The sequence below is a fragment of the Metopolophium dirhodum genome, chromosome 4 (genome assembly GCF_019925205.1).
Source record: "Metopolophium dirhodum isolate CAU chromosome 4, ASM1992520v1, whole genome shotgun sequence".
Taxonomy (NCBI): Eukaryota; Metazoa; Arthropoda; class Insecta; order Hemiptera; family Aphididae; genus Metopolophium; species Metopolophium dirhodum.
This window is the reverse complement of record NC_083563.1, coordinates 7971987-7987149: the sequence shown is the minus strand read 5'-3', so window position 1 is coordinate 7987149 and position 15163 is coordinate 7971987. Positions and strand designations below refer to the sequence as shown.

General features: G+C 31.6%; 1 protein-coding gene across 1 annotated transcript in view; it reads right to left on the bottom strand.

Moving 5' to 3' along the window:
- Positions 1-1628: 1628 nt before the first annotated feature.
- LOC132942573 (leucine-rich repeat-containing G-protein coupled receptor 5) overlaps positions 1629-15163 on the bottom strand; it is an 87442-nt gene continuing 73907 nt past the window's right edge. The window contains exons 9-18 of the mRNA XM_061011115.1: positions 13425-13493; positions 9933-10076; positions 9652-9792; positions 9501-9566; positions 8954-9097; positions 8675-8746; positions 8254-8558; positions 4668-4844; positions 4398-4592; positions 1629-4284 (exon numbers count right to left, since the gene is read on the bottom strand). Of these exons, the coding sequence (XP_060867098.1) occupies positions 2741-4284; positions 4398-4592; positions 4668-4844; positions 8254-8558; positions 8675-8746; positions 8954-9097; positions 9501-9566; positions 9652-9792; positions 9933-10076; positions 13425-13493 (2857 nt within the window). The 3' untranslated portion in view covers positions 1629-2740. The remainder of the gene's footprint in view (positions 4285-4397; positions 4593-4667; positions 4845-8253; positions 8559-8674; positions 8747-8953; positions 9098-9500; positions 9567-9651; positions 9793-9932; positions 10077-13424; positions 13494-15163) is intronic.

The window sequence follows — 15163 nt, the reverse complement described above, 5'->3', positions numbered from 1 at the left end:
TTCATTAAAAAAAAACAGCACTAAACAATAATAAAGTTGACGTAAGTGCATAAAAATAAACGAGAAAGCCTTTTAAAATATAAATATATATAAAAAAACCAAACTTAAGAAAAGTGTTAAAAATAACAATTCCAATAAAAAGCATAAAGATTTTTATACCTTTTTTTTTATAAACCAATATTATTGTACTACAGTAATTGACTTGAATAAACGTTTAAACACTAACAGTAGGTATTTTTGATATATTTAATAGTATTATTTACTATTACATTTTTTTATCACCCAAAAAGGTGGAAGGTCGAACTAATTTTTCCATAAATAAATCGCAAATGTTTAATAGTTTATTGTTATAATATTGGGTACTAGCTGTTGTTAACTATAATAAACCACTGACGTATCGTAAAACGATGTGAAATAGGTTCGTGAATCGTGGTATAAATACCTTAAAATAATCTGAATATTTTGAAAATTACATTGTGTATTAAAATAACACCGAATATTATATAATACGTAATAGAAAAATATTTTAATTTCCCTTCGATTACTGATTTTTAATCACAACGCCAATCGTTAAGGGTAAAAAACCTAGTCGGTTTTCGTTTAAATATGACATATACGGTATCAAATTTCATCGTAATTTGAACTTCATAATATATCTATAAAAAAAAATTGTACACATGTATTTTCGGTATTATTAAATTTTTGTTCAAAAAACTTACAAAAAACCATGTATAGCACTTTCAGCATTTTTAACAGAGAAAAAATTGTATCGACTTTTATAAAAAAAAAAATAAATCAAACATTTAATATTGTCTATAACTGCTGTTCAATAAAAACCAAAATATGTTATCATACCTATTTATATTATCATGTTTAAAAAATGCTCATAAATATATTTTGTGAACATTTTAATACGATTGTTTATTTTTGTATTACAATACTATTACGAAATAAGATTTTGTCGAACCCGGTATTGCAAAAGTAATCTCGTACATTTCCTGATTATTTTGAACCTTCATAAGTAATAGCTAAATTAAATTTACTGACAGAAGCTACCCTTAAAATTAAAAATTGGAGAATTTGTAATGCCCTCAACAAGTGATTACTGACACACATAAATAAAAAACAATATTATTCAACAAAAACACATAGTTGTAAAAACAATACATTCATCACTCCGTTTAGGGTTTAAAATGTTGAAACGATACGATAAGTACACCCTGGTAGTTAAAATTGTAACTACTCAAGTCAGCTAAAACCAGCAAAATATTGTCTATTGAAAACATACAATGATTATAAAATCGCAATATAATCTAACTCAAATCGAGATCGATGCTCATGTTTTAACCTTCGAAGAGAAAATCGAACTATTTATAACATATGCCAAACAAAAATAATACACATTTTGTTTTGTTATTAATGTGTTGTAAAATGTTCTATATAGCATCGAGTGTTTTTGAAAAATGTATAAGTGTTATAGTTTGATTCCAATATAATAGGTGGAACGCAATATTATATAATTATATTTTAAGACTCAAATATCAATTTATCTACAAATTATAAACAAGGAATAAATTGTACACAGAGTGTGTTGATTTTGAGCACCCATTAAAAATAGAATGACAAAATTATGAATAATAATTTATTACATATTATAGTAAAATGTACAAAAAAAACCGGCAAAAATGACACGAATCAGGAACAGGCGAACATACGGTTTTGTCAGAAAAGTATCTCACAAAGCAATTGTCAGTGGGTACACTGGAAAAGTATACCTATTATATACTCTTCCTGTTATAATTTATAACTATTATGAGCGTAGCAACAGAATTATTTTTTTATCGTCTCACATTTACATTTTTTTTTTGCTATTGTACAATCACGGAGATAATAAACTGCAAAAAAAGTTTTTTTTTACTGTACAAAAAGTATCTGTGTTTGACGCACACGTGCAATTGCTTTGAAATATACTTTTAACGCAAAACCATATTTATTTATAACATACATATTACACAAACTTAGAGTAAAAAAAAAAAAGAACATTACTATTATTAAAATATAATAACCTACGTAATTTATATCGTCATTCCTTGTACTAAAACACAGCCTTTTTAGTTAATTTGCTATAGAGTATTGTCTTGGCTCGAGCTGTTATTTTTGTATTCATTTGTATTATATAACTTGTCTTTAAACCGATCGACTAAAGCTCGTCAAACCGAATATTATGTTGGCTTAAAACACCAATATGTTATAAATATGATCTACTTACTTACAAATGTTTAGGCTATATAGAATACTTTCCCACGCTATTTAATGGGAAAATAAAGTAAAAAAAATTAATTTAAAAGACAATAATATTCTTGTAACATATTATTATTAATTTAATATTATAAAAACATAAGTTAAGACTCGGCGTTTTTGTTCATCGATATTTAAAAGATTAAAATGATGTAGGTAATGAATTTTCATAAAAATACGTCATAATAGGATAATATAATATATATTATACATAATGTTTTAATTATTTACGCATGTGTGGTTGGGAACAACTATTATTCAATAGTAATCATAACAATAATATATGTTACATCTTACAGGATATTATCACGTGTCACGTTATCATTGGTTACTATATATTTTGTTCGAGATGGCTATGTCTCAGAATCTTACTTGGTATGACTATAAAACTTATGTACGAAATTATCTAAAGTCTACTAAACGTAAAAAATATAGTGACGTTTTAACTATGTGGGGACGTTGGTTTAGAATCCGGTGGCGTAGTCCTTTCGCTAGCAGTAGTCGTTGGCGAGTTTTCTGGCCTCAACGAATCATCCATTCTGTTTTCGTCATCTTCGTCCTCGGTATCTGCTCTGTAAACGCTGGTCTCAGCTGCTGAAGGAATAGTGGCCAAAAATCGAACACTTAATCTGTTAGGAGAACCACCCACTACCAGCTCGGGATCGTCTAAGACGGCCGGTTGGCGCGTCAGCCGAGGCTTTGGTTTATGGTCACTGCAACCTACACTGGACCTGGAAGCTCTCGTGCTTACACTAGTGCTGGCTGTATTGGCGGAACCCGAACTGTCGTTTCTCGAACTCGACAGATTTGAGTCTTGCGAAGTCTTCCTCGTCACAATCCATGAACTGGCACGCCTCTGTTTTGGGTCTAGAAGTCTCAAGGGTACGCCACAGTGGTGATGATGATGGTGGTGGTGATGCTGTCTCCACGAATCTGATCTTGATGAACTGTAATTTTCACTTGAGGACATCGACGACGCGCGCTTATGCTGTTTTTGTTGTATTTCGGCGATTTGGTAAGCATACCGATCGCTCCTCATATACTGTCTGCCCGAATCAGACTCTCGCTGTAAACACGACATTATTCTTCTAAATTTAATGTTCAGCCAATCGTAGAATGTCTCCTCTGTTTTCACGGACTTGTCGTCCAACAGTTTTACATTGCAGCTGCACGGAGGATGTGGATAGTTGTCTCGCGATGACCTGTCCACCAGACTGTTGGTGTTAGCCGGCGTCTGCCTATTGCTGAAGTTGGAGCTGTGTCTACACCTGCCGATGCCTCTGGTCACTCTGGACTCTTCGATGGCTTTGCATATCATCACGCAGTCTTTCTTGAACTGTTTCGTCAGTATGGCATAAAGAAACGGATTGCAACATGAGTTCAACGGCAACACGAACACCGTGAACACTTTGGCTTGTTCTAGCGAGACGAGGTGAAACCCACAGATGGCCGTCAAAGAGACGAATGCTATGGGGGCCCAGCACAGCAGATCCGTGAACACGAGCAGTGCCATGCGTTTGGCGATTCGCGAGTCGTTAGAATTCCAGGCTTGAGAGCCTCTGATGGCGCAATACATTTTTAAGTAGCATCCCATGAGTATGAAAAATGCAACACCGTTTATGAACATCAGGAAGACTACGTAAACCAAGCTCCACGTGCCAGTGGTGGTTTCGAACGGCAGGCACGTGGCGTACTTGCGATAGTCAGACACGCCAAACAGTGGCAACGCGGCCATTCCACCGGCGAAAATCCAACCACAGAGCATTATGTACGATGCGTGCTTAAGTGACAGACGCTTGTTTAGATGCATGGCGTGCGTGATCGCGTAATTACGTTCCAGTGTAATAACGGCTAGTGTGTAAACTGAAAGTTCGGAGCTGAGCACTGCCAACACGCCAGCCAGCTGACAACCGGCAGACATTTGCCAAGGTATAGCGTACACTTTGAACTCTCCCAGTGTGCCCGCGTCAACGACAGCCAATATACCTGTAAACCCATCAAAGTATGAATATCTTGGCTAAAAACTGATACAGCGGACAGCAGTACAACTACACTAGTACTCTAATGTTTTAAAAAGTTTATATATTGTAAGACGATACCTAAATAGAGGCCCATGAAGAAATCGGCTGCGGCCAAATTGCACACAAGAAACCTTGGCACGTCTATTTTACTTCTGGCGAATATCAACACAAATACCACAGTCCCATTACCCAACATGGCCAATAAGAACACCACCCATACTCCACATCTCAATGTCCACCAATCGAAGAGATCTTGGCACGGCAGGAACGGACCTATATAAAAAATGTTAGTTGGACTCTCTTGTCGACGACTTATTATATTACACATGGATTAATGAAACTATTTACCGGGAAGTGGCAAGCACTTGATTTTTGACGACATTACATCCTGTGATTTTCCTTCCAACTGTTGTTCTTCAAAATATTCTTCCATGTATGATGGCAAATTTCCTGGGTACGTGAAGTCTGAACCAAATGAATCCCACAAATCATTGACTTGCGTCCCAAATTTTTTACTTAAATTCTCTGTGAAATAAAAACTACAAATTTATATTTATTTAAAAATAAATGCATGAATAGTTTCACATAGCTAATATGTCATTCGTGGTCCACTGGATATTAACAGAAATAACAACGGATGAATAGAACAATTATTTAAAAAGGGGTGGATAACTTTTTTACCATAACGCAAAATGTCATCTGCAGATGGTGTGCGTTTGTTCAACAATAAGTACCTACACAATTTTAAATATAAAAGATGAAATCACTTCAAAAGTTTTATTTTACAATAATTGAAAAATTTCAAGTAGATAATATTGTATTATTTTAATTATAATATATATTTTATTTGTTTAATGTTTTATTTACTTATTTATTATTAGAAAAAATAAAAGACTACAGAGATTGGGTATGCATACTATTAGTACTTACTAAAATTATGATTATGTTCATGCTTAAAAAAAAATATTGGATACGTTGAGGAAATTATGTCACTCAATTTATATCAAAAAAGGTGTTACATGAACATATTTGGTTACCTAACTGCCCCAAAAAATGTAGAAAAAAACATAGAAAATTAAATAATAAGACTTATTATATTACAAGGCAATATATTTAAACAATACTTTTTAACTAAGTGGACTATAGCTCCTTTGGAGATTGATCAGGAAATTTGTTCGAAATTTCGGGTTAACGATAGCCAACTTACATGATATAGAACCATCAAATAAATAAATTAACCAGTAGTTTTTTTTTTACTTTCAAATTAATTTTTCCACTATAATGAACTATGAAGTACCTACAATGAATCAAAAAATAAGGAATGTTAACTTATCTAAACCAATATACAATTTGCTACACGATTGAATTCATGAGGAACTAAGTTCATAGACAATTTATATGCATGTTTCATTCAACGCTTCTACACCAGAATATTACATATATTTATATAAATAGCACAGAGAAACAATTTTTTTTGTAAGTAGGTACCTACTTAAAATATACAATGTTTTCTTAAGATAAATTCAGCAAGGCTATCAACCCAAATGCAATGACTTAAAGACGAAATTTAGAACAAAACCACGTAGGCACAAGTTACCGTCATGATAACATCAAAAAAAGTTCTCACTATTTTTGTATATTTATAAATCAACAAAATAATTATATGACCTAAAATGTTGTACTAGAACTGAACTCTATTCAAACATAAGTCATTATTAAACAAATGATTTCCAATTTTTATGAACTTATAATTTTAATACGGCATATATTTATAGTTAGTATATTTTTAGCGACCATGATAAAAATTATAATACATAGTTTTATGTAAGCTACATTTTATGATTATGATGTCATCTGCGAACAGGCTTTATGGAAAACTCTAAAACATAAATATAATAAAAAACTACCTATTTGTTTTTTTCAAACTTTAAAAACACGTGTTTGTATATTTATGTAATATTAAACGTAGATACACACAATACAAAATTATTATATGAAACAAAAGTCTATAAATTGTGTTATAATATTCCCTGAATTTTTAATATCAATATTAATAAGTTATTTTGACGTTCTGAAATATGATAACGACAATGGTATTCCGGTTGTACTTTAACCATGTATTAGATTTCGTATGCATGTCGGTTATAATTTGTAACCCAATACGTCTCAATGAAATATATTATTTTTATTTGTATTATAAGAATATTGAGCAGATAGATATCATTATAAAAATTGTGACCACACTGTGGTTCCTCACTATTTGTAGTAGGTATACATATTAGCCACCTAAAAATATTTGTCTCTATACTTGCCTCCTACTTATTAATATTCTGCAATATAAAAATAATAAATCATTAAAGGTCTATTTATTTTATAGTTTATTTATTTGGTCGTTGATAATTCAATACCATTGTATTGGTTTGGTCTAGTATCGGCTCATCTACTAATTGAACGCTGTAGTTTTTAATACCTAATTGTACCCGACTGAAATATGACGATGCGAAAATAATTTTTACTGTCACTGTTGATCGATAACTAAAACATCTTTTTATGGTGATATTAAAATATAACTCTAACGTGAAAGTTTTTGTATATTAAGAAATAATAATATTACATAGTAAGTGTAAAGTGGGAATATACAAATTACTTTACATTACGTAGGTATTTACTGTTTTGTCTCATTAAATTAGTGCTACAAACTATCTGTTCATAAAATAGATATTTTTAAAAAGGAAAAACACTAATGTGTACATAATGAATATACTTGTGTTTTTCAAATTACCACTGGTTATTTTGACTATGTGTACGACCATAAAACTAATGCACGCCGACGAGTGCTTCAAAACAATTATAACAATTAGTCTTTTAAGAAAACATTAACTTTAGTTTATGGAAAGTTATTTTGATAAATGATAATATAATGCGCACAGCCGACGTGCAATATAAGTCTAAAATTACGAAAATGACGCTGGGCAAGATATTTCGAAATCGATCAACGACCATTGCATTTTTTTTTCAATTCAACCGGTTTGCTATTAACTGTACGGCAAATCATTTTGGAATTGTCTACATCGTACTCCATAAATACATACGATTTTTTCCCCCAGATGCGTGGATAACACGTCTTAAAGACCCTTAGTCGTAGACTCGTACGATGTTAATTGAATAATTTAATTATTGTATGATTTTCAAAGCCGGTACCTACATATTATTATTATAAATTGTTGTGCAGGTTTGTAATAACTGTACTAGAATTGAATTTATTCGGACGATGAGGAACATTTCAAAATATTTTGTCATATAAAATCCGATTCCGCTGTAATCTAGATTAGAGTATCCGGGGAAAAAATATGCACAGTAATAAAAATCCCAGGGGAACAATTTTCGGGAGAAAAAATGTCCATAGCGTGGCATAGTGCCATAGTAGGTATAATAATGTCCGTATAATGTATTGACCGTCCCCAGCCTTTGACTGTAGCAAAAAAAAATAGTGTGAAACCTAATAAATTTGTATATTTATAATACTATTTTCGAACAGATAATAATGACAGAATAATATAGGTAAGTGAGAGTGAGTATATTATGCGTTGAAATGCTTCTGAAATGGATACTCAATAATATTATGCACTGATTAATTTTACAACTATAATTATTTTAAAAAACATTCATTTCTTTGTATTTTGGGCATACGGAATTATAGACACGTTCCTATTATTATATATTATTTAATTTTTAATAATATTTAATATAAAGAAGTCGTTTTTTATTTTATGCGTTATGTATAGTAAAATATTGAATGACAAAAATTATATTTCAGCTGTAAATATCGCATGGTTATTTTATTTTTCAATCACATTTTCCCTCGGATTCTATAGTTCTGTGGATATTTTTTTCCCCGGGTACTTCGAGCGAATACCGGTGTGTCTATACTAACGCAATTGAGGCCATATGTCGGACATGCTGGAATTCCAGAGAGTCATGTCGAAATCGTTTTCGTTGGCTGGAAATATGACGGACTCGTGCAGACTCGTCTGGGAAGATGGCGGCGAATCGTCTTCGGACTGGAGGGGCAAAAACGAACAACAGTGGTATGCATACGATAACACCAAAGATTGAATCCTGGGAAAGTGTTCGGGTGTCGGGAATTGTCTAAGGTTCGGGTTGTTAAACGTCTTTAGGTGCAGCAGTCTCTCCAGGCCTTTGGTGGGTAGTTGTTCGAATACATTTTTGCCCACGTTTCTGCAAACGGATTAGAAATCTCAATTTTCGACAGTTCTAACATCATAGCCGTGCTCGATAACAATACAATTTTAATACATAAATATTATAATATTATTTTATCAACGGGTACGTACAAATCTTCCAGTTGGGTAAATGACAAAAACGTTTCGTCGTCAATGCGGTCTATTTTGTTCGATTCCAAATCCCTGGAAAAACAAAAACATATTATTGTTATTATTACTATTATTAGGTATTGTTATTATTATTATTATTATTATTATTATTATTATTATTATAGCGCCATCTGTGAACGCCATAATATCCGTGGCTGAGATATTCCTCTGCGGAAACTATAATAATATTGTTTCTGTTGTGACAGCGGTATCTAGTGGTAATGTAATCGTCGCACTTACAATACTTTGAGCTGAACTAATCCATGAAAAGCGTCTCTGGGTACCGAGGTTATGTAATTGTGACCGAGTAACAAGTCGTGGAGATGAGATAGGTTCCGGAACAACGATCCATCCAATGACGCGATATGGTTATTAGCCAAATCTCTGCAAAATCAAATGCGAATAAATCTCATGCGTTATGATTTATGTGCAATGATAGGCGATCCGTTATAATATGAAATGAATAATCAAATTAAATCAAACGATGTATATGATTTCACATTGAAATAAGTTTCGATAACATAAAATTATGCACGGTTTTTTTGTTATCGCAATTAATTTTTATATTCGTAAATAATATGAAAATATGATGTTACTATTGTTTATGAAAAAATAACTAACGTGTGTTTGTATTTACAAACTACGTTGTTGGAATGGATGATACAATACATTAATCGCACATAATATTATTATTGCATATACCTACCTACAAATGTTTTGTATGGAAATATTGTACTAAAAATATTAACACGTATATATAAATACGTGAAAATAGAAATCTACTCACAACACTCTGAGTTCTTTACACTTGTTGAGGTTTGGTATCCTGGATAATCTGTTCGACTTGATGTCGCTATAAAGTAACACGCACACACAAAAATACAATAAATTATAACGTAATGCATTCGTGTGCAAAGTAAGTATATAGTATCACATACAGGCTTTTTAATTTAGGACACGTCGTACACAACGTATCGGGTATCGAATAAATGCTCGCCCTGTCGATTCGGAGCACTTCGAGTGCCGACGTCCCGTTAAGATTCGGAAACTCGGTGAGTTCTCTGGCTTCCGACAATACCCTGGAACAACAATGACGATAATAATTATTATTATTGTTACTGTTAACGACGCGACACCGTGTCTAGACAATTATAATAATAATGTGGTAACCGATTGCGACGTAAAAATCTGACAGATCTATATGATCAGTCGCACTCACAGTTTTCTTAATTTCGGCAGGGAAGCGAACGCATACGGATGTACGCCAATCAACGGGTTGCCTTTGAGCTCGAGCAGTGCTAGACCTTGTGATCGCTGCAACACGCCATCGGGCACGAACTTAATATTATTGCCAGACAACGACCTGAAACATACCCCAAAATAAATAAAGTATCGTTTTTTTTTTTATTATTATTATTAACTAACCCGCGGTAACACATATAGACCATTGGGTGAGGTCTATTTTTAAGGTGGTTTTTTACTGGGGGGGGGGGGGGGTGGTACGGTTGGTATGAATACGTGTGGCAAGGATGTGTCACTAAAATCCAGGCGGTCACCCATCAGGGAACTATAGTGACACCGACCAGTGCTGACACTCAGAACACGTTTTGAAACTGAGGACGACCACCGCATGAAGTGTCGTTTTAATAACCTCGACACCGTATATTATCCAATATGAGGAGCATACCTAACCCGTACAATATACGTAGATACGTCGTGTTACCCATGGTACTCTACGGTTGACGTAGGTACCTAAGTAATAACAAAGTGCGCTTTATTACAAAACCTCTAAATAGCACGTTGTGTGCTGGAAATATTTTTATGATACGAATTTCGGCCCGTATACTAACAATGTCGTATTATTTTAGTCATAAATTACCAGAGGATCTGAAATAATGTTTTGATAAGTCTTCCGAGGGACGACCGCAACCGCGGGGATGGGACCTTTTCGTTTCGAGTTGATATTACACGTCTTTTTATTTTATACGCAACACTTCTATACAATATAATAACTTAACCTACGCCGTATATCATCTATTATGTGTTCTACATTATTATGAAGTAAAACATTTATTTTAAGATAACTGCAGCACGGTACACCAAAACCGTGTCATTCATTCATGTCTCGACTTTATGTTACCCATATAACATACCTATAACAAATCCTAACACTATTCTGTTTCAAATTTTCATAAAACCGTGTTATTTATATACGTCATAATATAACTTATTACGAGGACCTTATTTTCTACAGCGTTTTTTTTCTTTTCTCATTTTTTTTTTTACCCTCCATAATCGTATTCTACATATCATAATATCTCTTTACGACTCTGGTGCACTACCCCACTTTACTTTTAATACACATTACATTTCGTTCCAATGTACATATAATAATATCTATATAATATTATATAGTATATTATATTATTATGTATAATAATATGCGCATAATATATAATGGTATACTATGTATATGTGTAATGTGCATGATATTATATAGTCTATATTATTTATATTTGAATATGATGTACAGTACGTATCCGATACGTATCTAATATTCGTATTTATTTCGATATCTGTATTATATCCTTTATATTGTATTTATTTGTTCCCAAATGCATATTTACATTTAATACCTACCGTAGGAAAATTGGACATTGACATATCAAACTATGTTATGTTAACCTATAGAAGTAAGTAATTCATACCAACTGTATTCGAGTAGAATCATACAATATGCACGTTTAATATTTAAATGTAAATATTTAATTTAAATGGTGTTTTGTCAAATAAAAAACACAAAATTATGAATATCGGTAAGTATACCTACTCTATTCACTCATCAATTTGATCAACGTTATTTCTTACTCTTAATTTTTTACATGACGATATAATTAAAATCTAAATTAATAAAAACCAGTACCTTGCTGGCTAAATTATTTTATTTCATCAAAAGGCGTAACGAATTGTTATACGTCCTATAGTTTTTATTTAAAACAAATTATTATACTTACCATTATTGTTATTATTTAATAATACCGAGTCGTTAAAAATATTCACGCTGTACACATTATAGTTTTATTGTACCAAGCTTATAAAGCACATCGTAAGCCATTTCATATTAGTTTATTTATTATTTTTTGGAACGTATTCAAAGTTTATCCCAAAGATTAACAATAATTATTTGTTAATGTTGGCCATAACCAAAACTATTGGATGTATTCCAAATAGTGAATTTATAAACATTCATAGATGTGTTATTAATTTTGGTACATAATATTAACAATCAAATTAAAAAAATGTCTATCTAAATATGACGTTAAATCAGTTTTGGTACGCGGTATCATTAATTGTAGGTACCTACTCAAATTTATTTTCAAGATAACGACTGAAGTTGAGAAGCAAATAATTTGTTTTGGTGTTAATATTCTGGCAACATAAAAGACATTAAAAAAAATATATTATCTTTTACATTAAATGGTGTTTTTAATATATCACGTTATGTAATAAATAAGAAAAATAATACTTCGGACCTTGAAGGTGTTGAAAAAGATAAAGAAATTGTGTTCCAAACGGTTTTGCTCTCATTTTTTAAGTAAAAAACCGAGAAAAATTTATAATTCCATCGTTTGAAATAGCAAGAAAATCGTTTAAAACTCTGTACGAAAGCTATTAAAAACTAAAAAATGTATTAAGTATTAAATTATATTAGTTTATTTCTTTTTTTACGTCTCTAAATAAATTTATAACTTCCAAGCATACCTATATACATTTAAATTAAATTTATCGTACATAAAACTTATGGCTATCAAAACGAAAATTAAATTCTTAGGTTATATTATTACATTTTAATTTATACACATTACAATATTTAAATTATTTCGAGAAAAAATGATAACGATTTCACGGCCAAATAATCCACAGCGATAGAAAAAACTTTTTCTTGTTCATTTCATTTTTTTTTTTTGCTTTTATTATTATTTCCATAGACCTCATAAGGTCTAGGATAATTTTTTTTAATGTCGCGTAACTCTCTAACCATACATAAATAGTTACAAGATAACAATTTCCATTATAAAAATAATAAATTTCATTCGTATAATGATTCTGTTGGTTTTTAATTAAATCGAAATTTCTATTCAAATTGCGCTATTTATTCATTTTTTCCCGAAATATATACAATTAGTATGTACAAACATTTGAAATATGTTTTCCAGTACACGGCGTGAATGCGAATCGCACGACACAGCGCAACTACTTTTATTTTTATAAAATATGTTTTCCTGCGAATGAAAAAGTTTCCGAATAATATTATGTCGTTGAAACTGAAAAAATTACAGACGATCCTGAATTAAAAACACATTACTAGGGTGTGTTGCGGGAATGTTGGTGGTGGAGGAGGGGGGGGGGTGAGAGAGGGGAGTTCGTATAAACGAGATGCAAGAACCGAAACGCAAGTGGACGAGTACCATATAATTGTGACTTATCTGCCAAAAACCGTCTAACAGACTTCAATGAGTTAAAGGCACGAGTACGGCGCACGTCTGTGCACGTATAATATATTATGAACGTGGTACATGCATATTATTATTATTTATTAAAAAAATATTCGCAATAATAATAATAATAATGATGATGATGATAATAATAATGATGATAGTTATAATAATGATAATAATAATAATAATAATAATAGTAATAATAATCTTACAGCTCCTGTAGAGACGTCAACTTGGCAAGAGCGACCGGGATCGTATCCAACTGATTGTCGTCGAGTTCCCTGGAAAACACACACGAGATTTAATACGCGTCACATACGCACGGTATTTTATAGTAATAATAATATGTATTATTATATCATATTATTATATTATTATACAAACGGACGCGGAAAAATGAGAAAAATGGCGGAAATAACGTATAGTAATATACGTAATAATCCCTCGTCTCGTAAAATCCGATTTTATTGTTATTATATTACGACGACCGAGATAAAATATCTCGCAACAATCATAAACGCCCTCCGATTTATTATGTGCAGCGTGAGACGTCGGCGGCGATGGTGGTGACGTTTTCCCTGAGAGGTCTTCGACCCACAGCGAAAATAAATAATAATAAAATGAATGAAAAAAAAAAAGGATACCGAAAGACAGACGACCGACGACGATTGCAACCCATTGACCCGGTCGGTTCGGTTAAATACGCTGTGAAATAAGCTCGTCGACGAAACTATATAATATTATGTTATGTTGTGCGTATTTTAGGATGGATAAGAAACGCGTGTGATTTTACACGGATTTCACGACAGCTGATAAAAAGTTTTTTTTTTCGCCTGGTGAGTATAATCCACCGACATCGATGAAGTACCGTTATTATGATTATACGCTGCTGTACGATAAATTATTGCTTTCCATTTCATCGTCGTATATGCATGTGAGTAATTTATTTGGCTTACAGTATCCCTGGCATTTTAGATTCTGAGCGGTATTGATTTTACAATGAAGTGAGTTTTTTTTTTCTTGTCACTTTAATCACGTTTTGGAGCAGTAAAAATGCTGAGATTTTCAACTTCAACAGATATCTTTTCTGGTAGTAAAGTGAATCTAGTCGGTACTTTTGTGTGGGATAAAATAGTAAAAATTTTGCAGTACTTTTCTTAATAATATTATTGAGAAAAATTAACAAACAATAATTTTGGAAATCCACAAGTTGTTACGCAAAACCTGTTTTTGAATAAATCGATTTCCTCATTTTTTTGTAATTCAAAAACCAATAATAGATTGTACATACACATACTATATGTTCTTGAAATATTCATCAATGTTTTATATTAACATTTTCTATAAGAAATATAGTTTTCAAAATATTTAGAGAACTGTCGAGTTATTTATAGACATGTGCAATCTTCAATAGTTTGTTTTTTTTTCAATAATATTGTCAATAGAACAATTTACGATTGGATAAAAGGCTTAACAATTTAATACAAGGTCATATGTACCAAGCTTATTCTGGAATCAAAGAATCTTAAATCTTAATATTGTATCAGATCAATTTTTTTGTACAGACATTTGAAGTTAACATTTGGATGAAACTAGAATAGATATTAACCGAAAAATAACAGTTATAATTATTTCGATCTAATTCAAAAATATTCACGGGGACTTGAAGAAACTTTTCTTTAAATTGTTAAAATGTATAGCCACAATTACATTAAAAATATTTAGAATAATTTTAAGCCATTGCGGCATTGCCTATTTTATACTACGAACCTACACACAACGTTCTACGGTAATTCAGTATTGACTCATAAGTTAATAATAATCACATTATACAAATGTAAAAAAAATATCAGGTTTAAACTATTATAGTAATTAAATATAATTATATTTGTATGTAATATTTATTAGAATGAATAATAAAATATAATAAATATTTTTAGTGCATTTGATA